The 22,431-nt window shown below is 45.1% G+C and overlaps 1 protein-coding gene across 4 annotated transcripts in view; it reads left to right on the forward strand.

Moving 5' to 3' along the window:
• Positions 1–22,431, forward strand: part of SOX5 (SRY-box transcription factor 5) — a 633,967-nt gene that overhangs the window by 165,692 nt on the left and 445,844 nt on the right. For all 4 annotated transcript variants that reach the window (XM_048499520.1, XM_048499517.1, XM_048499519.1 and 1 more), the window contains exon 2: positions 16,469–16,700. In XM_048499520.1, coding sequence (XP_048355477.1) covers positions 16,470–16,700 — 231 coding nt within the window. In that variant the 5' untranslated portion in view covers position 16,469. The remainder of the gene's footprint in view (positions 1–16,468; positions 16,701–22,431) is intronic.

Genomic DNA, 22,431 nt, shown 5'->3' on the forward strand with positions numbered 1-22,431 from the left:
GTGTCTAAGTGAGAAGGGAAAGTTTAGTGTGGTCCCAGGGTGGGGAACCAATCATTAAGTGTTTGGGTGGAACTTGCTACGCAAAGGTGTGGTTGAGTGCATTGTATTGCGAGTGGGGTTTTCAGTCCATTTTTTAAGTACTGGGAGCCAGGCTTTGCTAATTTTTAAAGTCTCTTCTTTCTTATTGAAGTTGTCCTGGTGTTTGTGAATTTCAGTGGCCTCCCTGTGCAGTCTGACATAGTAAGCTTCTGAATTGTCCAGAATTTCAGTGTTCTCCAATAAAATATGAATTTCAGCGTTCGCAAATAAAATATGTTTTTAATGTGTTTGTTCCTCGCTACTGAGGTGGAATTGAAATCCTTTAAAATAAATAGATGCAATAAATAAGGTGTTGGGAAGAAATGAGAAATAGCTGCATCAGCTCACCCCTGTAGTACGTGCACTGGTTTTTTAGTGAACCACACTATCTTGACCTTGTCAGATCCCGGAAGCGAAGTAGGGTCATCCTTGGTTAGTCTCTTGGATGGGAGACCACCAAGAAGTCCAGGGTCGCTATGCGGAGAGGAAGGCCACGTCAAATTATCTAGGAAGGTCTCTTACCTTGAAAACCTCAAGCGGCCCCCACGCGTTGGTTTGCAAGTTGACAGCACCTCGTGCCGCTTCCGGCAGTACACGCGTCCTCAGTCAATAACGTCAACCGTCGCAATATAATTTACTTTGATTTTTGTTTCTGGAGGACTGAAGTGCCAGACGTACTTACTGCTCACTTGAGAGTAAATTACGCAGAGGTGTCTCTTGCTGGGGTACACCTTGGCTGACTGTTTACTCACTTGAAAGGTGTTGAGCATTCAGGATCCCTTTGTTTCCTTTTGTCTGTAATTTTCCCCACTTTCTTTTTTGCAATAACATTCTCGCGTACCAAAAAGGCAAGTGATTGATGTGTTCCCAGAAACTAATAATTAACAGATTATTATGTCTTGGGATGATTGACAGCTGAAACTCATTTATTTATTTATTTGGTCTCGTTTTTTTAAAAAAATAATAATTGGCAAACGAGAATTGTCGTCCGCGCTTTTTAGGAAAAGAAACACTGTACGGAAAGGCTAAAACTCTTTTCAGCGGTTACATTTTTGGTGCTTCAACCTTGCCTTATGAGCCAGTGTGTTGTAGTGGTTCAGAGCAGGTGGACTCTAATCTGGAGAACCAGGTTTGATTCCCCGCTCCTCCACATGACTCGTGGACTCTTATCCAGTGAACTTTGAAGCTCCTTTCAGGGGTGAAAGGTGGGATATAAATCCAAAGTCTTCCTCCTCCTCCACTTCCTTCTCCTCCTCCGCTTTTCAACTATTAAATTGTTGGTGTTTCAACCTTGCCTTGTAGTAGGCCATGTTACCCTTGACCCTCTAAGGCAGGGGTCTGCAACCTGCGGCTCTCCAGATGTTCATGGACTACAAATCCCATCAGCCCCTGCCAGCATGGCCAATTGGAGAGCTGCAGGTTGCAGACCCCTGCTCTAAGGTGATGATGCCATTCTTTTCATATTTTAGTAAGGAGTTAACCACATGCTTGATTAGTTGTTCAAAGTTGGTGATCATCTCAGCTGGGGAGTCAGCATTGGTAACAAGGGAGACAAGTCTAGATTGGTTGAGGGAGCCAAGCAGGTCCTCAAGAGAAGACGCCAGCTTGGGGGACCAAGTCAGCCGGGGTAGATACTCGTTTGATGGCATTTCCTCTCTGCAGACCTCCTGGTTTCGTGATAAAATAAGATGGATTGGGAGATGGTCGCCTAGCAGAAGGTCTCCGATTTGAAAAGAATGCACCTTGGATTGCAAGTATGGAGAGATCAGACAGTAGTCAACCACACTATGGCCTATAGAGGAAACAAAAGTAAAGTCCTGAGAATGTTCATAAGTGGTCAAGCCGTTTATCCACAATTTGTTGTGCTTGATTGCTAGTTCCATTAGTTTCTTGCCAGCTGAATTTATGCAAGAGTCCTTTGACTTGTGAGCAGCGGGAAGTAGGAGGGAGGTGGAGTAGGCATCGTCGAGCCCCTCGTGTGCTAGAAGAGTTAGTAGGTCAGTGCCCACTCTGGCGTTGAAATCTCCGAACAGTAGGATTTCACTTGAGGGATAGTCAGATTCAAGACCTTCAAGGAAAATGGATAGTTTATCCCATTCTGATGAGGGAAGCACATCTGTTTTCCAGCTTTTATGAGGACCATTATAGGGATGTGAGAAGAAGCACGCTAAATCAGATCAGCGGTCCATATAGTCCGGAATCCTGTTTCATATAGCACCCCATCAGTTACCCTGGAATGCCAACCAACAGGGCATCGTTGCAAAGCGTCACCTATCATTGGTATTCCGAATTTGCCCTCTGGTTATGGAAATTGAGACATAAAGATCAGATATGAAACCGCCTTGCGCAGATTCAGACCATGGGAACATCAAGGTCAGTATTATCAAGGAGGAGGAGAAGTTTGGATTTATACCCTACTTTCCTCAACCATAAGGAGTCTCAAAGTGGCTTGCAAACTCCTCTTCCTCTCTGTACAACGGACACCCTGTGAGGTAGGTGGGGCTGAGAGAGTTCACAGACAACTGTGGCTGGCCCAAGGTCACACGTCAGGCTTCATGTGGAGGAGCAAGGAATCAAATCCAGTTCAGTGGTTAAGAGTCTGTTGCTCATATGGGGAAGGGAGGGACTCTGGCAGGAGTGTGTTTCCCTACTGTCCATTTCTCTGTAGTCTGGAAATCAGTTGTCATTCCAGAACTCCGGGCTTCTCCTGGAGGTTGGCAAACATAGATCTGACCTTCCTTACAGGTATGTCTTCTCTTGACATACTACTGAGATCCTCATGCATGGCTAGATACCGTTCGTTTCAGCCCATGGTCACTTCTGTCTTGCTGATTTCCCTCCCCAACAAATGAGTTGCCCACATGACGTTTTTCTTCGCTCATAAAATCCTTGTCTTACATCCACTCAGTGGCCTTTTGCACCCCTTCATGGAGACGTGCCTTCTTGAGTGCCTCTTTGGTCCTTTGACCCTGATTCCATCCCTCCTGTGGCCGCCATGTGCTTTTGATTCCCTTGGGCAGTGTATTACCACTATAATCTCCATAAACTCCTGCAGCTAATACAAGTTGTAAAAGTTAAGGTCAAAATGACAAAGAATTGTCTTAAGACTCGCGCTGTAAGATTATATCAAGATCCTTCTTGCCTGGCACGTAGTGTCTTTTACTCAGCTTACTGCCTCTAACTGTGGAGGCTCCATGTTGTCGCTGTTGTACCATTCATCTGCCATGAATCTGCTGGTGATCCCAGGCCCTTCGAGGATGCGGCTGGCCTCGACCCGAGCCAGGGCCTTTACGGCTCTGGCCCCTGCCTGGTGGAATGCTCTACCTCCAGCTGTCTGGGCCCTGCGGGACCTTGGCGAGTTCCGTGGGACCTTGGCGAGTTCCGCAGAGCTTGTAAGACAGAGCTATTCCACCGGGCTTTTGGAGGGGCCGGCCGCGGTTCCACCGCCCCACATTAAATCAAAACTGCCTGTTTGGACCACCTGGTTGGGCCCTAATTCCACCTTGGGCCCTGCCTACCTCCTCCCCTTCCTTCCTTCCTTCCTTCCTTCTTCTTTTTTCTTTTTTCTTTCTTCTTTGGCCTTAGATCGGGCGCCTGTGCATATATGTGTTTTACACAATCTGGTTGTTTAAATTTATTTATTTATTAATTGTTTTAATGGTTTAACTTTTATGTTATATTATTTGCTGTTGGAAACAGCCGTGTTGGTAGCCGCCTCGAGCCCTTCAGGGAAGAGGCGGCCTATAAATTTAATAAATAAATAAATAATAATAATAATAATCTGGCTAAACTAATCTAAGATGGGAACTGTCACCCCATCAGTAATGTAAATCAGTGACAACAGTGAATAGGAAACTACTGGAAGCCCATTTAGTTCAGCAGTCTGTTTCCCGCAATCGCCAAACAGGCGTCCCTCAAAAGCCAGTCTCTCTGCCGCTAGAATTTAGGGATCAACTGCTCCTGAATAAAGTGGTTCTATTTTGTCATCATGGCTAACATCTGTGGACGCTTTGTGGTTTGATTGGCTGGTTCTGAGGTCTATTTATTACAAGAGAGGGAGACAGAATTTTCTACTCTCTCCACACTTCTTCACAGGCTAGCTGTCTGAATAAATTGGGCCCCAGATATTGACTCATTAAAAAAAAAGATTTAGTGTTAAACAGCTGGTGAAACTTGGGAGCTGATAGTTTTTCTCCTTGATCTCAAAGCTAGTACCCTGTTTGCCCGAATATAAGACATCCCCCCAAAAAAGACATAGTGGAGGTTTTGCTGAAGTGCAAAATGTAAGGCATCCACCGAAAGTAAGACATAGCAAAGTTTTTGTTTGGAAGTAAGCCCGACGAACAGAACACAGAAAAATAAGACAGCCCCTGAAAATGAGACATAGTGCATCTTTGGGAGCAAAAATTAATATAAGACACTGTCTTATATTCGGGGAAACACGGTAGCTTGGCTGTGGTCATGCCATGAAATCTTTTGTGAAAAACCAGCCATTTGTTGTTACAGAAAGGTAGAGGGGGGGAAAGTGTTGCACAGGGTTTATTATTATTATTATTATTTTAAGACATACAATTTCAGTCGTCTTGTTACATCCTACAGACTCACAACTGTCAAAAAGGCAAATCTTGTGTTTGACGGGAAACGCTTCCTATTTCTGCTGGGATTTTCCCCCTCCCCCTTTGTAAGTGTACCAACTATAATTATCCATAACTATGCAGGCCTGGTTTTTTTTTTTTTAATTCTGTTTTATAATTACAGGTCTTAATGCTAGATTATACAAAGTCATTTATAAATAGTCAAGAAAAGAAGGACTTCCTCAGTTGCGAACCTGTGGACTGCTGTAAGGTTGATGGGATTTCGGCTGTATATACATATAGATGCGGTGTTAGCTGGCGATGATTGATGAATCCCGTAATTAATTCCCCAACAACTTATGATTTAGAGCCCTCTATCTCCCCCCCCCCTACCTGACAGATCGTGTTTGTCACTTTTAAAGACACGGATAAGCCCACATCCTCCTCCCCCCCCCCTGCAAATGTCTTTGTGGATTTCTCGAAACATTTCTGAAGGGTTTTTTTTTTTTGCGGGATGTAACAAGATTAGAGTCTCATAATTTTATGGCATTAAGCACTTGAATTGGGATTGGAACGGGGTTGTCTCCGAAACGATAACAGGCTCCCAAAACAGGAGATGCTACATGTGTTACTTAAGATGAGACGATGCAGATCAAACCGTCCCGGAGTGAAGGAACCGAGTCGGTAGCGGCAGGGGGTTCCGGAATGGAAGCTGTTTTGAGACAGGAGGATTTGCAAAGGATGCCGTCCGCCGGGAAAACCTGCTGTGTGAGCCCTCTCTGAGAGGAACAGGATCCGCACCCCGCCTTCATTTCAGTGAAACTTTCTTGGGCCCAAAGTATATGCAGATTGGGGTGCTGTGTGGTTTCCGGGCTGTACGGCCGTGTTCTAGCAGCATTCTCTCCTCACGTTTCGCCTGCATCTGTGGCTGGCATCTTCAGGCGATCTGATAAGGCGAAACGTCAGGAGAGAACGCTGCTAGAACACGGCCGTACAGCCCGGAAACCACACAGCACCCCAGTGATTCCGGCCGTGAAAGCCTTCGACAATATATGCAGATTCTTGGAAGAGGGGACCGTCAGTGGGTCCCAAGCTGCGTTGACTGAAGTAGAATTGCCAGCATCGAATTTGGGAAAAGCTGGAGATTTTGGAGGTGGTGGCTTGGGAGGAAAATGGAGAAAATTCAGTAGGGCCGTAATGTCATAAAGTCCGCCTTCCAGAATGGCCCTATTCCCCAGATGAGCTGATCTCTGTTGCTGAGACATCAGTTATAATCCCAGGAGATTTCCAACTACCACCTGAAGAAGGAAAAGGAGGGTTTGGATTTACACCCCACCTTTCTCTCCTGTAAGGAGATTCAAGGTGTCTGACAAGCTCCTTTCCCTTCCTCTCCCCACAACAGACACCTTGAACAGACACCTTGTGCCTGTTGTGGCGTAGGAGGTTAAGAGCTTGTGTATCTAATCTGGAGGAACCAGGTTTGATTCCCAGCTCTGCCGCCTGAGCTGTGAAGGCTTATCTGGGGAATTCAGATTAACCTGTATACTCCCACACACATCAGCTGGGTGACCTTGGGCTAGTCACAGCTTCTTGCAGCTCTCGGAGCCCCACCTACCTCACAGGGTGTTTGTTGTGAGGGGGGAAGGGCAAGGAGATTGTCAGCCCCTGTGAGTCTCCTGCAGGAGAGAAAGGGGGGATATAAATCCAAACTCTTCTTCTTCTTCTTCTTGTGAGGTAGGTGAGGCTGAGAGAGTCCTGAGAGAACTGTGACTAGTCCAAGGTCACCCATCAGGAATGTAGGAGTGCGGAAACACATCTGGTTCACCAGATAAGCCTCTGCCACTCAGGTGGAGGAGTGGGGAATCAAACCCGGTTCTCCAGATTAGAATCCACCTGCTCTTAACCACTACACCATGCTGTCTATCTGGAGGTTCTAAGGAAAAAAAAATAGAAGTACAACCAAATGCATATATGCCTCTCTCTTTTTTTTTTGCAAGATTGTATAATTAGACACTTATAATGATATTAACTGTTGTGTAGTATTGCATTTAAATCAACTGTGACCTCCATTTGGAAACATAAGTTAGAGGAAAATAAGCAGAGATTGCAAGCAAGGAAGGAGGACTCATTTATGTCAAAACACAATAATTGTAAAATTGATTTTGTATGGAATATGCTACAATGCATTCACTTGGTATTATGGATTTACACATGCAAAGTCCCTTGAATAAGTCACTGAGAAGAACCCGGCTCCTGTCGAAATGGAAAGTTATAGTATTTAAAATGACACCAGGCAGCATATTGAGACTCATGTTTAGATGTCTGTCTGTCGTGACAGAACTGTGAAAATGTGTTACTGTGGCAAATTTCATTATATTAGCTGCTTTGATGAATACAACTTGATTGTTAAAGCAGGTGGCCAACTTTCACAACCACCTGCAGGTGGATGGCCCTAGACCCGTGGTGGCGAACCTTTGGCACTCCAGATGTTATGGACTACAATTCCCCTCAGCCCCTGGCAGCATGGCCAATTGGCCATGCTGCCAGGGGCTGAGGGGAATTGTAGTCCATAACATCTGGAGTGCCAAAGGTTCGCCACCACTGCCCTAGACTAAAGAGATCCAATTGGCCATGCTGCCAGGGGCTGATGGGAATTGTAGTCCATAACATCTGGAGTGCCAAAGGTTCGCCACCACTGCCCTAGACTAAAGAGATCCAATTGGCCATGCTGCCAGGGGCTGATGGGAATTGTAGTCCATAACATCTGGAGTGCCAAAGGTTCGCCACCACTGCCCTAGACTAAAGAGATCCTCCAACCTGAGAGACAGTGTACCTCTTAACACCAGCAGCAGAGGCAATGACAGTGGGAGGCCTCGGCCTCCGTGTCTTTTAGTTTGGGCCTCCAGGGCAAGTGGGTGTTTGCTGTGTGAAATGAGGTGGCCCATTGGTCACCTCCAACAAGGCTGTTCTCGTTTGAACCAAGAGACTACATCCACACTGTTCTGCCCCCCAAGTGAATCTGTTTTTGGTGCCCTGTACTTGGCTAGGACAGAGTGGGGGAGACACAAGCCACGTTCAACAGTTCAACAATAGGTTTATTACTGGAGAGAATCAAGACCCTAACTCCCCCCTTGGGTCTGTCTAAATCAGAGTACTTGCTTGTCTTGAGCAGGTTTGAAGCTGTAGACTGTGTCTTCTCTTGGCTGCTTTCAAGAAAGTCCACCGTGTCTTGCTTCCTTCCAGTTCTTTCAGTCTTCGTCTAGTTCTAACTGCTGTTAAACTTGACTTGTGCTCTATGGACCACCATATACTCATATGTATTTCACGAATATTCCAGTCTCCAGCTACCCTTAGCACCTCACTCTGACTGACTGGCTAGAACTAAAACAGGGGATTGCTGGGTAAAGAGGGAAACTGCCTATTGGGAAATGTCTTCAAGGGACAGGGGCTAACTAAATGCCCTCTCTTAGAAGACTTAACAATGAACTAAAACCATGCTAACTATGGGGAAACTGAATTTTAATGGGGAAATAATAAAAGCCTCTGTGGGGGCATGACACACACTCTAGGCCTGTCACTTATTAAACAAAATTTTACATGTGTAATAAATCTTTCAACCAATACATCACAAATCCATTCCAATATGACTCGATGGCCCTCTGTTCAGGAGTGCTTTGACTGTGTGTTCCTGCATTGCAGGGGGTTAGACTGGATGGCCCTTGAGGTCTCTTCCGACTCTATGATTCTATGATTCTGTTCTATGATTCAATAAACCAAGCAACCTATATATCACTCATAAAACCACTATACACCATTTAATCAACAACAAAGAATGGCAACTGACAAACACAAAACAAATATGTCTGGGTCACTTCCTACTAACCTCACATTTTCATCTTAATACAATTTCTAACAATCCTTATTCTGGATTCTTACAGTTTTCTAAATTAATATACAAACTATTCCTAACAACTGTATTTTAAATTATCTGTGCTGTACCATTATATTACACTAATTTAGACATATAGATATTCCTATAACCGATTCTTAAACTTAATGTTGTAAATATGTTAACAAATGCATGAAAGATTTTCTTTGCTTAGTATAATTCACAAGAGGGTGCCAGTCTTTAAGAAATTAAAAAAATATATTTAACAATGTCAATAATTTGTCTATTGGGCCATATTCTAGTATCAAACAAAATGTTGAATGTATCTTTTGTATTTTACTTATATTGTCATCTGTCTTGAGCGTCATATGGAATAAAGGCATCTAGCAAATATTTTAAAGGCATAGATCTACTTTCACAATTGTTTGCATGTGGATTTTGCTATTCCGCACAATACAATCCAGCTGCAAAGTGCATTGAAAGTGGATTATTCTGTACGTGCGGAAGGGGCCCTAGTCTTCTCATTCAGTCTTGAGGAATACTGTTTCATAAATTTCATCAGTATTTGCCGATAAACATGCAGCGTATAGCTAGATCGCTATTTATTTGACTATGTTTGCCTATCGCCTATATGCAGTCAATATAAAGCAAATGTGTGCCAATTGTCTGTCTACAGTTTGACTGCGAATGATACTGTATTCTTGCCGATGTAAGCTCCCAACAGACTTTTTGTTGTGTGTCTGTACTTTTGGAAAGCACATTTGGCTGATGTAAACAATCTTGGTTGTGTAACCTTGCTCACACCAGCGTCACACAGATTGTCTTGTTTTTATATTTTTTGTTGGCATTAATTGCCGATGAAAATAATTTAGCCTTAACACAGGTTTTTTGTCGTTGTTCTTATGTGTTATTCAGTCATGACAATATAAGTGGGCCGAGAAGAGCCTTCTGTAATAGCAGGCGGCGGTCGGGCACAGTAAGAGATTGAGGCGACAAATGTTGCTGTCATGAGCGAGATATTTTTAACCAGTATGTATGATCGTCCCTATTTTCCTTACTTGGGGGGAAAACATCACTGAAGTACATTTTTGGTATAGTAACAGGAGCGTGTGATAATTTACAGTTTGACATGGAAATGACTGTTCATTGCTGCAAGAAAAATCAGCAGTGGCGTAGTGGCTAAGAGCAGGTGCACACTGATCTAAAGGAACTGGGTTTGATTCCCAGCTCTGCCACTTGAGTTGTGGAGGCTTATCTGGGGAATTCAGATTAGCCTGTATACTCCCACACACGCCAGCTGGGTGACCTTGGGCTAGTCACAGCTTTTCGGAGCTCTCCCAGCCCCACCCACCTCGCAGGGTGTTTGTTGTGAGGGGGGAAGGGCAAGGAGATTGTAAGCCCCGTTGAGTCTCATACAGGACAGAAAAAGGGGGGATATAAATCCAAACTCCTCCTCCTCCTCCTCCTCCTCCTCCTCCTCCTCCTCCTCCTCCTCTTCTTCTTCTTCTTCTTCTTCTTCTTCTTCTTCTTCTTCTTCTTGGTCCATCACTTAAGAGCTTCCTCTCAAGCCCTTCTCTTTGCTCCGGCTTCAGAGAAGAAGCCTCACAGGTTGTAGATATAATTTATATTGGCTTCATATGGGTACTCTGTAAAGGTAAATTCAAATAACATTCAAATAAATCTATCATTATTATAATGTATATAATGTATAATGTACCTTGGAGAGTAAAGGACTCCTTCTGAAGCTCAGGTGTTCTCATTTAGTATAAACCTATAAAAGAGCATACAGATAACAATTAGGTCACTAGATCATGGCATGATGGGAAATGTCAGCTCAGATTGAGAGAAAGTGAGTTGTATATGTATAACTGTGAATAAGTTGATATTTTTATTTCAGACTGACAAGGTGTTCTCATTTAGTAGAAATGGATTTAGAGCTGGATTACTCGTGTCACCTATGAGAGTAAAAGTCTCGTCCTGAAGCTCAGGTGTTCTCATTTAGTAGAAACCTATAAAAGAGCATACAGACAACAATTAGGTCACTAGAACATGTTAGGATGGGATATTTCAACTCAGATTGAGAGAAAGTGAGTTGGATATTCTTAACTGTGAATAAGTTGATTTTTATTTTGGACTGACAAGGTTCTCATGTAATAGAAATGGATTTAGAGCTGGACTACTCGTGTCACCTATGAGAGTAAAAGACTCCTCCTGAAGCTCAGGTGTTCTCATTTAGTGGAAACTTATAAAAGAGCATACAGATAACAATTAGGTCATTAGAACATGTTATGATGGGATATTTCAACTCAGTTTGAGAGAAAGTGAGTTGGATATGTATGAAACATTGTTGAAAACTCATGGTGTGAATATTATACATTATAATAATGATAGATTTATTTGAATGTTATTTGAATTTACCTTTACAGAGTACCCATATGAAGCCAATATAAATTATATCTACAACCTGTGAGGCTGATGAAGCCATCGAAAAACGCGGATTAGGCGCAATGCGTTTTCCTCCTTGTGTTTAAAAGAATTTGGACTTATGCCTGTGCACAATTTGGGACTTATCATTGAATACGTACAGAATACTTACCTTAGTGGATTCATATAAAATGTTGATGAACCAAGATGGACTGAATATATTTATGTATATACATGTTTTCGCATTGATTGACTACTTACCTTAAGGATGTTGAACTGATGGGAGAGTATGAACTAAATACTTACCTGAATTAATACGGATGACCCTGAATCTATTTGTTATGGTTGTTAAAAATAAGTTGAAATAAATTCATGTATATAGATATACGCATTTGAAATATTAGTTATAGCCAGAGTGCAACAGTAGTGGTAGTTCTATTATTATTAATATTTACTATTGCACCCCCTTTTCTTATGTGAGTCTTGTCAAGATAACACCTTGACAAGGTGACTTCAGCTGTTACCTAGTCACGTTTTACCTTTGAGTATAACCTTGTTTTCAAGGTTAGCAGCTTTTACTGCGAGCTTTTCCAGTGCAATTTAGTATACTTTAGTATATTGTCTCACCCTGCAGCAACCTTGACTTCCTTGGTGGTCTCCCATCCAAGTGCTAACCTGACCCTGCTTATTCTGGGTCCTAACCTGGGACATCCTAGTCAGTGCTTTAAAAGGGGCTTGGACAGGTTTATGGAGGAGAAGTCAATCTCTGGCTACCAATCTTGATCCTCCTTGATCTGAGGTTGCAAATGCCTTAATAGTCCAGGTGCTCAGGAGCAGCAGCAGAAGGCCATTGCTTTCACATCCTGCATGTGAGCTCCCAAAGGCACCTGGTGGGCCACTGCGAGTAGCAGAGTGCTGGACTAGATGGACTCCGGTCTGATCCAGCAGGCTCTTTCTTAGGTTCTTAAGGCAACAGCAACCTCTATCTTGCTGAACCACAGCGCTACAAAACGGCCGTAAAGCTGCAGTTCTGTGCCAAATTGTGCAAGGCCGAAAAGGGAATGTTCTTGTCTGTATCACTTCTGGCCATTTTGTCCCTATCGGTGACGGACTTGGCATCTGTAAGCAAGCAGTCCTAATGCATCGTTATTATTTTGCGGTCCTTCACCTGCCTCGTGTAATAACTCAGAGGCAGAGAGCAGCTCTAAATCAGATCACTGGGAACGAAAGACACCGGCGAGGGACTGTTTACAGGCGCTGTTTGTTTCTGAGCCCAGTTGACTGCAGTTTCGCGGCCGGCGTGCCAAATTGTTCGGGTGCGTTCCATGTCACAGTACCCAGGCACTCTCCCTCCGCCAGTTCAGAAGGAATCCCTGGTCTTTGGAGGGAACGTTTTTAAAACAAAAACGGAAGTGGACAAAATCAAAGTTGCTGTTAATTAGAATTTTGCGAATGCCAGATGATCTTGTGTTTTAACTTCTTTCCCTGGTGAAGTATTCCATGCACTTCCACACATGCAGAATAAGGCACTTTCAATCCACTTTACAGCTGGATTGTACAGGGCAAAATAGCAAGATCCACTTGCAAACAATTGTTAAAGTCAGAGGTGGGATCCAGCAGGTTCTCACAGGTTCCCGAGAGTAGGTTACTAATTGTTTGTGTGTCCCGAGAGCGGGTTACTAATTGGCGAATTTGCCACGTGATTTTGGCCTTAGTTACGCCCCTCCTCTCAGCAGTAGCGCGCAGAACTTGAAGCAGTCTAGCAGGAGGTGCATCCGCGTGCGTGGCAGCCTGCTCCTGCGTGCATTTGTTTCCCGCCCAAGGACCGGTGCAGCGGCTGCACCCTTGCCACAGCCCCGCCCAGGAATGCCCCACCCCCGGAATGCCCAGCCACGCCCCCGTCGTGCCCCGCCCAGCCCCATTGGCGCTACGCCACAGTTTGAATCCCACCACCATGGGAACCTGTTACTAGAATTTTTGGATCCCACCATTGGTTAAAGTGCATTGAAAAATGGATTGAAATTCCGTTATTCTGCGTTTGCGGAAGTGCGCTTGAATGGCTCAGCCTGGCCTGATCTCATCAGATCTTGGAAGCCGGGTAGAGCTGGCCCTGGTTCTTGGATGGAAGACCATCAAGTGTTGCTGTGCAGAAGCAGGCATGGCAAACCACCTCAGTTCATCTCCTGCCTTGCAAACTCGCTGTCAGTCATTTGTGACTTGACAGGATTTTCCAGCACCCGAGTGTTGCTCTGTTCTCCCCTCTTCCCTCCCAGCAATCTTGCATATATCTATATGTCACTAGGCAAGGGTTGGAAAATTCCTAAAGATTTGGAGGAGGAGCCTGGGGAGGGCGGAGTTTGGGGATGGGAGGCGGCCCATCAAAATATTTTCTGTGGGGGAACTGATCTCTGGAATTGGGAGATCAGTCTTGGGAAGCAGAGACGTAGCTGGGCCAAACTGTGCCCGGTGCGCAGTCTATATTTCCTATCCCCCCTGTGGTGCCCCGCCCCCCCACGGCGCCCCCTCCCCCATGGTGCCCCCCTTCCCGCACTTACCTTAGTTCCTTTCCTTTTCCTAGAACTTTTTCAGGCTGAAAAAAGGCCTATTTGCAGTTCAGCTTTAAAATGGCCTGATGGGAACTATACTTCCCAGGAGACCTTGTGAGCCCCAAGGTCTCCTGGGAACTGTAGTTCCTCAGCCTGTACTGTGAACAGGCCTTTTTTTCCAGCCTGAAAAAGTTCTAGGAAAAGGAAAGGGACTAAGGTAAGTGTGGGAAGGGGGTGGGGGTGGGGGGCCACAAGGGGGCGCCGCGGGGGCGGGGTCTGAGGGCGATTTTCCAACCCCCTGCTCCCTTGTGGCTCCGCCACTGTTGGGAAGCCTACATGCTGCATCCGGGAGTTAGCAACCCTTTATAGAAGAAGAGTATGAATTTGTATATAACGTTTCTCAACTCTAAGGAGTCTCAAAGCAGCTAGCAACTCCTCCCTTTCCTCTTCCCACAACAGACACCTTGGGAAGTAGACAGGGCTGAGAGTGTTTGGAGAGAATAGTGACTAACCCAAGGTTGTCCCCGCAGGCTTCATGTGTAGGAGTGGGGAATCAAACCTGCTTCTCCAGGTTAGAGCTCACTACTCTTAACCATACACCATGCTAGGCACTGTGCAGACATCCTCTTAATTGTGTATAACAAATAATAATAATAATAATAATAATAATAATAATAATAATAATAATAATAATAATAATAATAATAATAATAATAATAATAATAATAATAATAAATACAGCCCTGCTGGGATCCGCACGAATACTACGCCGATACATTACAACTTCCTAGGCTTTTGGGTGAGGCTCGAATTGTAATGAAGGCCAACAACCAGCTAAAGATCTGGCAGCTATGAAATCTACAATAATAATAATAAGTTGTTGTTGTTGTTGGTGGTGGTGGTGGTGGTGTGGAGAGGATTACCAAATGTTCTCTTTTAGGACTGCCGCCCTGTGTCTGGGAATTGGTTTGAGACGACCAGGGATTGGTGGGGGTGGGATAGAGGGACTATCCTTGTGTTGCTGGAGATGTAGTGATAGCCCTTCAATGGATAGTATGGGTAGTTTCAGTGCATGCCGCACAAATCTGATTTTTCCAAACCGTACTAAAGCCGTATACTGCCTTTAACAATGAGAAATGGGGGAAGATCAGTGTTTTAGTAAATAAATCTATACATAAAAGGCGAGGTCTATTGTCGACGAATCACTTTTTAAGGAGCTGTGCAGACACACGTGGTGAGGGGGTAGGCCGCGCTGACATGAGCGCATTGTATAATGTAAAAGGGGCAGGGTCTACTGACCTGCCGTTTACAATTAAGGCAAAATGTATTGACGGCGACCCGCTTTTTAAACAGCTGCATAGAGCTTGAGCGGAGGGGAGTCCACGTCTCTTGCCCTGGGTGGATTAGCATTGTGCAAACGCTTCCACGTGTTGAATTTTAACGTTTCAAGAACGATGACAGAAACGACCAACGCAGTTTTCTAGAGCTCGTTGTATTTTTCCCCACAATGGGCTTTATTGCTGGTGAATGGGTAAATGCCCATTCAAAATGTGTACATCGACCCTGTTCAGACAATATCGACCCTGTTCACACTGTGCCCACCAGGAGCTTTGTCGTGAAGTTGTTAAGAGCAGGTGCACTCTAATCTGCGGAACCGGGTTTGATTCCCCACTCCTCCACGTAAGTGGCAGAAGCTTATCTGGTGAACTGGATGTGTTTCCGCACTCCTGCATTCCTGCTGGGTGATCTTGGGCTAGTCACAGTTCTCTCAGAACTCTCTCGGCCTCACCTACTGCACAAGGTGTTTGTTGTGGGGAGAAGAAGGGAAAGGAGCTTGTCAGCCACATTGAATCTCCTTACAGGAGAGAAAGGTCGGATATAAATCCAACCACCTCCTCCTCCTCCTCCTCTTCCTTCTTATGTAGCAGTTGCTAGACTGCTGGCTGTTAGCTCCAGGTTGAAAAATTAGTGGAAATTTGTTGGGTAGAATGTGGAGAGGGATCTCAATGGGGTATAATTCCAAGGAATCCACTCTGAGAGATCATTATGAACCCCCTCTCCATTTTTTTTGTCCAACCCACTCCTAGTACCAGTGGCCAAATGCCTAAACAGGCAGGCATTGCTTGGCTGTGTACATTTGGAGCATACCCTCAGCCCAATTTCTCTGTTATGGCTAATTCTCTTTCACAAGATGCCACTAAATATTACTGCCAAGTATTGCCAAATGTGTACATGTGAACAGGCTTTTCTGCTGAGTTCAGTAAGGGAAGCCGTGGCCAACCATCTCTGTTAGTCCCTTGCCATGGAAACCCTACTGGGTTGCCTCAAGTCAGTGGCAACTTGACGGCACGGCACCCGCACATATTTGCACACAGAACCGTGGACAGTTTTGCTGCTAACTTTCAGTTGCCCAAAAGTTTAAGCTTTGGTGGCTTTGCGTGTGTGTGTGTGTGTGTTTCCTTTCACCCAGTCGCTGGAAAGTGCACCGTTTTCTAAAGGGGAGGGGACGACGACGCCGTGTTCCGGGTGGACATTCTGTTCGGTCTCTTGCAGGCTTTTGCAAAGTATTCGAGAGAAACCCGCTATTTCCTCCTCCCTCGGCCTGAAATGAAATAAAAATGGAATTGCATTTCATTATGCTGTGCTGTGAGGTAATTTCTCTCTCCCCCCCCCTCCTTTTTTGCCATGAATGTGTTTAAGAAGCCAGAATACAAGAGAGAGCTATATTAGCGTATTATTCTTACAACAAACAGCCACTGTTCTGCAGCTACCTGCTTGGCCATTGTTCCCGATTGTGTACGCTTTGCAGTGGTATTTGGATGGCTTCCTGCTCTCCACCAGCTTTGGAGAAGAAAAAAAAGAGGCATTTCTGTTACAATGGCCCCTAACCACACAATGACGGCATTAAGGATTTATGTGGAGGTTTCATTATTTTCCTCCTCTTTTGTTCCTTCCAGGATGTCTTCCAAACGACCAGCCTCTCCATATGGGGAAGCAGATGGAGAGGTAGCCATGGTGACAGGCCGACAGAAAGGGGAAGAAGAGGAGAGCGAGGGGCTCCAAGCCTTTCACCTTCCTTTGCATGTGACTTTCCCCAACAAGTCTCATTCCGAGGAATTTCAGCCCATTTCCCTGCTGACGCAAGAGACTTGCGGCCATAGGACGCCCACCTCCCAACAAAACACATTGGTAAGTCGCTCCTCCTGACTCTATTGTGTTCCTCCTCTTTGCCTCCACAACAGCCTTGCTCCGAGAGACCCTTTTCCTTTGTGCGGCGCGCAGGTTTGCCACCGCGCGCACGGAACACGTGACGGTCACGGGAGAACTTTGGCCCAACCGGATCGCTTTTCTTCCGACGCCCCCTTCTTCCGACGGTGAACCGTTCCTCGTGGGGCACCTCCCCGCTTCAGGAAAAAGAGCCCCTCCCGCTTTGTCAGGCCACTGGCCTACCTCTCGTTTTCTGTGTGAAGTGTGTTGAGAATCGCTTCCACTTCTGTGCGACGTGTTGTGTGAATTGCCAAGCACTGGACCCCACAGATATATCTGAACAGTTGAATGATACTTCTGGAGTGGCCGTGGTTCAGTGGCAAAGCATCCGCCTTGCATATAGAAAATCACAGGTTCTGTCCCCGGCATCTCCAGTTAAAAAGGTACCACACAGTCGGTGATATGAAGGACCTCCACTTGAGACCCCAAAGAGCTTCTGTCCGGGTACACAAGGAGGAGGAGGAGGATTTATATCCCACCTTCCTCCCCTGTAAGGAGTCTCAAAGCTGCCTACCAACTCCTTTTCCCTTCTTCTCCCCACAACAGATACTTTGTGAGGTAGGTGGGGCTGAGAGAGTTCCAAAGAACTGTGCCAACCAAGGTCACTCAGCAGGCTTCAAGTGTAGGAGCAGAGAAACAAACCCAGTTCACCAGATAAGAGTCTGCTGCTCATATGGAGGCGTGAGGAATCAAACCCAGTTCTTCAGATTAGAGTCCACTGCTCTTAACCACTACACCCGTGGTGGCGAACCTTTGGCACTCCAGATGTTATGGACTACAATTCCCATCAGCCCCTGCCAGCATGGCCAATTGGCCTTGCTGGCAGGGGCTGATGGGAATTGTAGTCCATAACATCTGGAGTGCCAAAGGTTCACCACCACTGCACTACACCATGTTGGCATGGTGGACCAATGCCTAATTTGGTATAATATAGCTTCATGTTTATCATTTGACAACACACAGTTGTCTAACCTGTCTAGCAGCTGTTTCCCACAACCGCAAACTTGACAGCTTGTGAAAAAACAAGGAGGATAAAGCCCCGTCCCCCACTGATGCCCTCCAACAACTGCTTTTTGGAGGTATACTACCTTTGAACATGGAGGTTACATTTAGCCACCTAGGCTCATAGTCCTGGATAGATCTATCTCCTGCTTAACAGATCTATTAACAAATCTTCTTGTGAGGACATCTAAGCTTTTGCTCATCGCTGAGTCCTGTGACAACATGTTCTTCCAATTATTGAAGGCTTAGGGAGGCCGAGAGAGTCTAGGACTGGCCCAATATTACCTAGCAAGCTTCCATGGTAGTGTGGGAATTTGAGCCTGGGAATCCTAGTCTAGTGCTCGAACCACTATATCTGATTGTTTCTCTACCATGGTTGGAAAACAGGTCCCAAATTGCGGGTGGCAAGGAAAGCTTAGAAGTTCCTTAGAAGTTGCCCTGGCAACCCCCCTACCTGGGTTCTGGGTTCTGACAACTGGGGTTGCCAATTGATCCCTTCATCCACACATCCCCCAAAATCCTGACCTAGCCTTCTCTTGCACCTTTTTTCATCCGCAGAAATTGCCGGGATAGGGAGATAAATCCTTTCCTCATCCTCCGAAGGTAGGGCTCTTTCCATACCCAGACTTTGCAAAGCCCAAAGCCCAAGGGGTTTCGGCCCCATAGCCAACAAGATGGAGCTGGTGGTAGCAAAATAACACAGAACCTCATTCTTTGCTGCCGGGCTGTGTGGTAGGCCTGGTGAAAGACGAGTTATGTTATCGCCTTCTAATTCCGGCGGATCAAACCATTGTTGAATGTGCAGCTGCAGGCACTATGAAGGTAGCAATGTGAGTTGCTGCCAACAGCATGCAAATCCAAATGCTCTGTGTTATCTCTTATTATCCTACTTTTCTTCAGAGGGGTCAGGTGGTGGACATCCACCTCCATTTTGTTTTCAAGAGAAAGTGACTGGCCATATGAGTTTCCATGGGCAGAAAGAATGTCAGCTAAGCTCTCTCCAGCACTAGTTTTTTAACTGTTTAAGATAATCATACAGAGCTCTTTGGACTATTATTATTTCCCCGTCTGGAGATGAGCTGTGATTCCAGGAGATCCTCAAGTCACTCCCGGAGGCTGGCACACCTAGGCAGAAACAGGTCATAGAGTTTTGAGCAAATCCTAGAGCATAGCCCCTAGTGTCATAACATCATTTCCAGTTTCCACTGGAAGTAACGTTTTACACTAGCACCCACCCCATTTCCCCCTTGCCAGCCCTTGAAGAGCTGGTAGGTGACACTGGGAACTGTCCGGAAGTCCCCCCCACCCCCTTGGATCCCTGAAATTGCCCTCTGCGTGTTTACTCAGAAGTAAAGCTTACTTCCGGATAAGTGTGATTAGGCTGTGAGCTAATTAAATAAATGCCTTTTTTGGCCTTAGCTGGTAGTGGGTAAATTGTGCTGCCCGAAGATCAGCAAGAAGCAAAGAGGCGCAGGCCAGAGAGATGCTCGCTCACAGAGAAAAGCAAGGACCAAATAAACCCCAGGGTGGGGGAAATGCCTCTATAAGAAGCCAACTCTCATAGGATATTGATCTCTGCTGGTAAGGGGGAGGGGGCCCCATGCAAAACCAGACCAGACCTTCTCCCTTTCCCTGACCAATTCCCTAAAGATTAGCTTTTTAACAAATTGGAATCTATGCGCTTAATTTCTCCTATTTTACCTTCTATAGCTATGAGCAGTTTGACGCAGCCTGTTTTCCCCCATCTCTTTGATTTAAACGCAGTGAGACTTATATTGGATGTATCTTGATTATGTGCATGTTAAATAAACGGCTAGGAAAATGAACCTGCCAAATAGGTGACTTTTATCTTCTGGTGGCATCGCCAATGAAATACCTTAAAAACACCTTCAGGCATGGGTCCGTGTGCAGGGCTCTACATATTCGTGCATTGGTCATCCAGGAGGTATCTGCTAAACAAAACAGATAAATGACAATATTTGTCAACAATTCATTGTTGGTAGATTGGACAATCTATTTTAAATTATTTATATTTAATAGCACTATTGTGAGCCCTTCGGGGGAGGGCGGTGTACAAATGCAGTAAATAATAATAATAATAATAATAATAATAATAATAATAATAATAATAATAATAATAATAATAATAATAATAATAATAATAATAATAATAATAATGGGCACCCCCTTCCCCTCATGGGCACCCACTTGTCGCCCCTCATGGGCACCCCCTTGTCGTGGGGAAGGGGTGAGGCTCGAATTGTAATGAAGGCCAACAACCAGCTAAAGATCTGGCAGCTGTGAAATCTACAATAATAATAATTTCGAATTGACAAAATTAACATCTGTCAAATTCAGAAGGCAGCCCTGCTGGGATCCGCACGAATACTACGCCAATACATTACAACTTCCTAGGCCTCTGGGTGAGGCTCGAATTGTAATGAAGGCCAACAACCAGCTAAAGATCTGGCAGCTGTGAAATCTACAATAATAATGATGATGATGATGATGATGATGATGATGATGATGATGATGATGTATGTACCTTTGTTAATAGTACACAGATAGGATAGTATAGTAATTCTTAATATAATTGAGTCACTGTGCAGCATTAGTGTGTAATTTTTTTAAAAAATCTCAGTGGTATCTGATACCTGGTCATTTAGGGATGGGGATGCAAGGGGTATTGTTAAGATTGCCACTTCCACTTTTTCACAAAAAAAGAAGATTTGTGTGCTGCCCAACAGACAGGATTGTAAAAAGTCCAAGCTTTTTCCCACTGGAAAAGCTAAAGCTGCTGAGTTCTTGACTGCTGCCCTGTTTCTCCGAAAATAAGACATCCCCTGAGAGTAAGACGTAGTAGAGGTTTTGCTGAAGTGCTAAATATAAAGCATCCCCCGAAAGTAAGACGTAGCAAAGTTTTTGTTTGGAAGCATGCCCGTCGGCCGGAGCATGCAACTGTGGAGCGGAAAAATAAGACATCCCCTGAAAATAAGACGTAGCGCATCTTTGGGAGCAAAAATTAATATAAGGCACTGTCTTGTTTTCGGAGAATTCGTGAATTCGGTATGAATTCGTGACTCACAAGGATCCCACAGGGCAACGATCCATAATCTCTCTGCAGGAGCATTTTTGACATGCAATACTAAAAGCCATTTCTGGAGTCTCCTTTACTGTTTGAACTCCGTGTAGGTTTGCCATTCGCATTGTGATGTTAGTGATCTTTGAACACTCCTTTAAACCTCGATATGTGTATTGACATGTTTTCTGTCGCAGTTGTAAGAACTCTCCAGTTTCTAAATCAGGAGGTCTTTTTTTAAAAAAAAATGACAAACTGTGTCGCTTATTTTAAGTTTTTCTGCGTGGGAGTTCGTGGACACTTGTGATGGAGAAGGCTGTTGAGGCATTTCATCAGATTGAGCTTCCCTCTGTTTGGTGCGTTTGGAGTAATGAGTTGAACCATGCCGTTTGCCACTTCAGAGCAATATTGTGGTCTCTAATCTTCTTTCTTGGGTGAAGTACCTTTTGAGAAGAATAACTACCAGGTGTCTGGAGGGGGTGTGAGAGAATGCAAACGTGTGTTGATTTATCCTATTATGAAAGAGGATGCGCGGTGTTCTCATGTGTACATTGCTAGTACATTCCTCTGGCATTCTGCGAGCAGAAGGGTGTCTGGAAATCCTTTTCAAGGCGGAGGCCAAGTTCATCTGTGAAGAATATTGTGGTGGAGTGGTTAAGAGGGGCAAGCTCTGATCTGGAGAACCGGGTTTGATTCTCTGCTCCTCCATATGAGTGCCAAACCCTTATCTGGTGGACTGGGCTTTTCCCTGCTCCTCAGCTTGAAGCCTGCTGGGTGACTGTGGGCCAGTTCCCTCAGAATTCTCTCAGCCCCACTTACCTCACAAGGTGTCTGTAATGGGAAGAGGAAGGGAAGACAATTTTACTCTCCTTAAAGGTAGATAAAAGTATGGTATAAAAACTACCTCTTCTCTTCTTCCTCCTCCACCTCAACTGTCCATTTAACACAACTTCCTGTTTTCTTCAAGGGTCAGCCAGATTACACCTAAACCAGTGGTCCCCAACCTTTTTTCAATCATGTACCCCTTGGCAACCCATTTCCCTAAAATTGTACCCCCACATTAGCAAACCCATTACATATTTTTTGTATACCCCCAAACCCTCTGGCACGTACTCGTGGGGGTACTTATACCCCAGGTTGGGAACCATTGACCTAGAAGATCTTGAAGCAGGGGTGGAATTCAAGTGGGGTTGCCAAGTCCGGGGGGGGGGGGATCATTGGAGATTTAGGGTGGAGCCTGGGATGACCATGATGGAAAGGACCTTAGGTGTATATAATATCATTGTGCTGCCTGCAGGCAGGGTGTGGAATGCTGTGAGGCTGTGGTCAGGTCCAGCCCCGCAGGGCCAAACAGGCAGCAGATAGCAGTGTAGTCAGAGAACAGTCCAATGCGTCCGGGCAGGAGGCAGGCAAAAGCGTAGTCAGAAGTCAGTCCACAGGTCGCGGTACAGGAGATCCGATCAACAGGCTGGGAATCAGTGGTAGACCAGGCACGCAGATACAACAGGTAACACGCTCATTGCACCCAGGCAGAAGCAGCGCAAGGCTTATATAGAGTGCCTTGTCCAGGAG

Source organism: Sphaerodactylus townsendi, linkage group LG06 (genome assembly GCF_021028975.2).
Source record: "Sphaerodactylus townsendi isolate TG3544 linkage group LG06, MPM_Stown_v2.3, whole genome shotgun sequence".
NCBI classification, from domain to species: domain Eukaryota; kingdom Metazoa; phylum Chordata; class Lepidosauria; order Squamata; family Sphaerodactylidae; genus Sphaerodactylus; species Sphaerodactylus townsendi.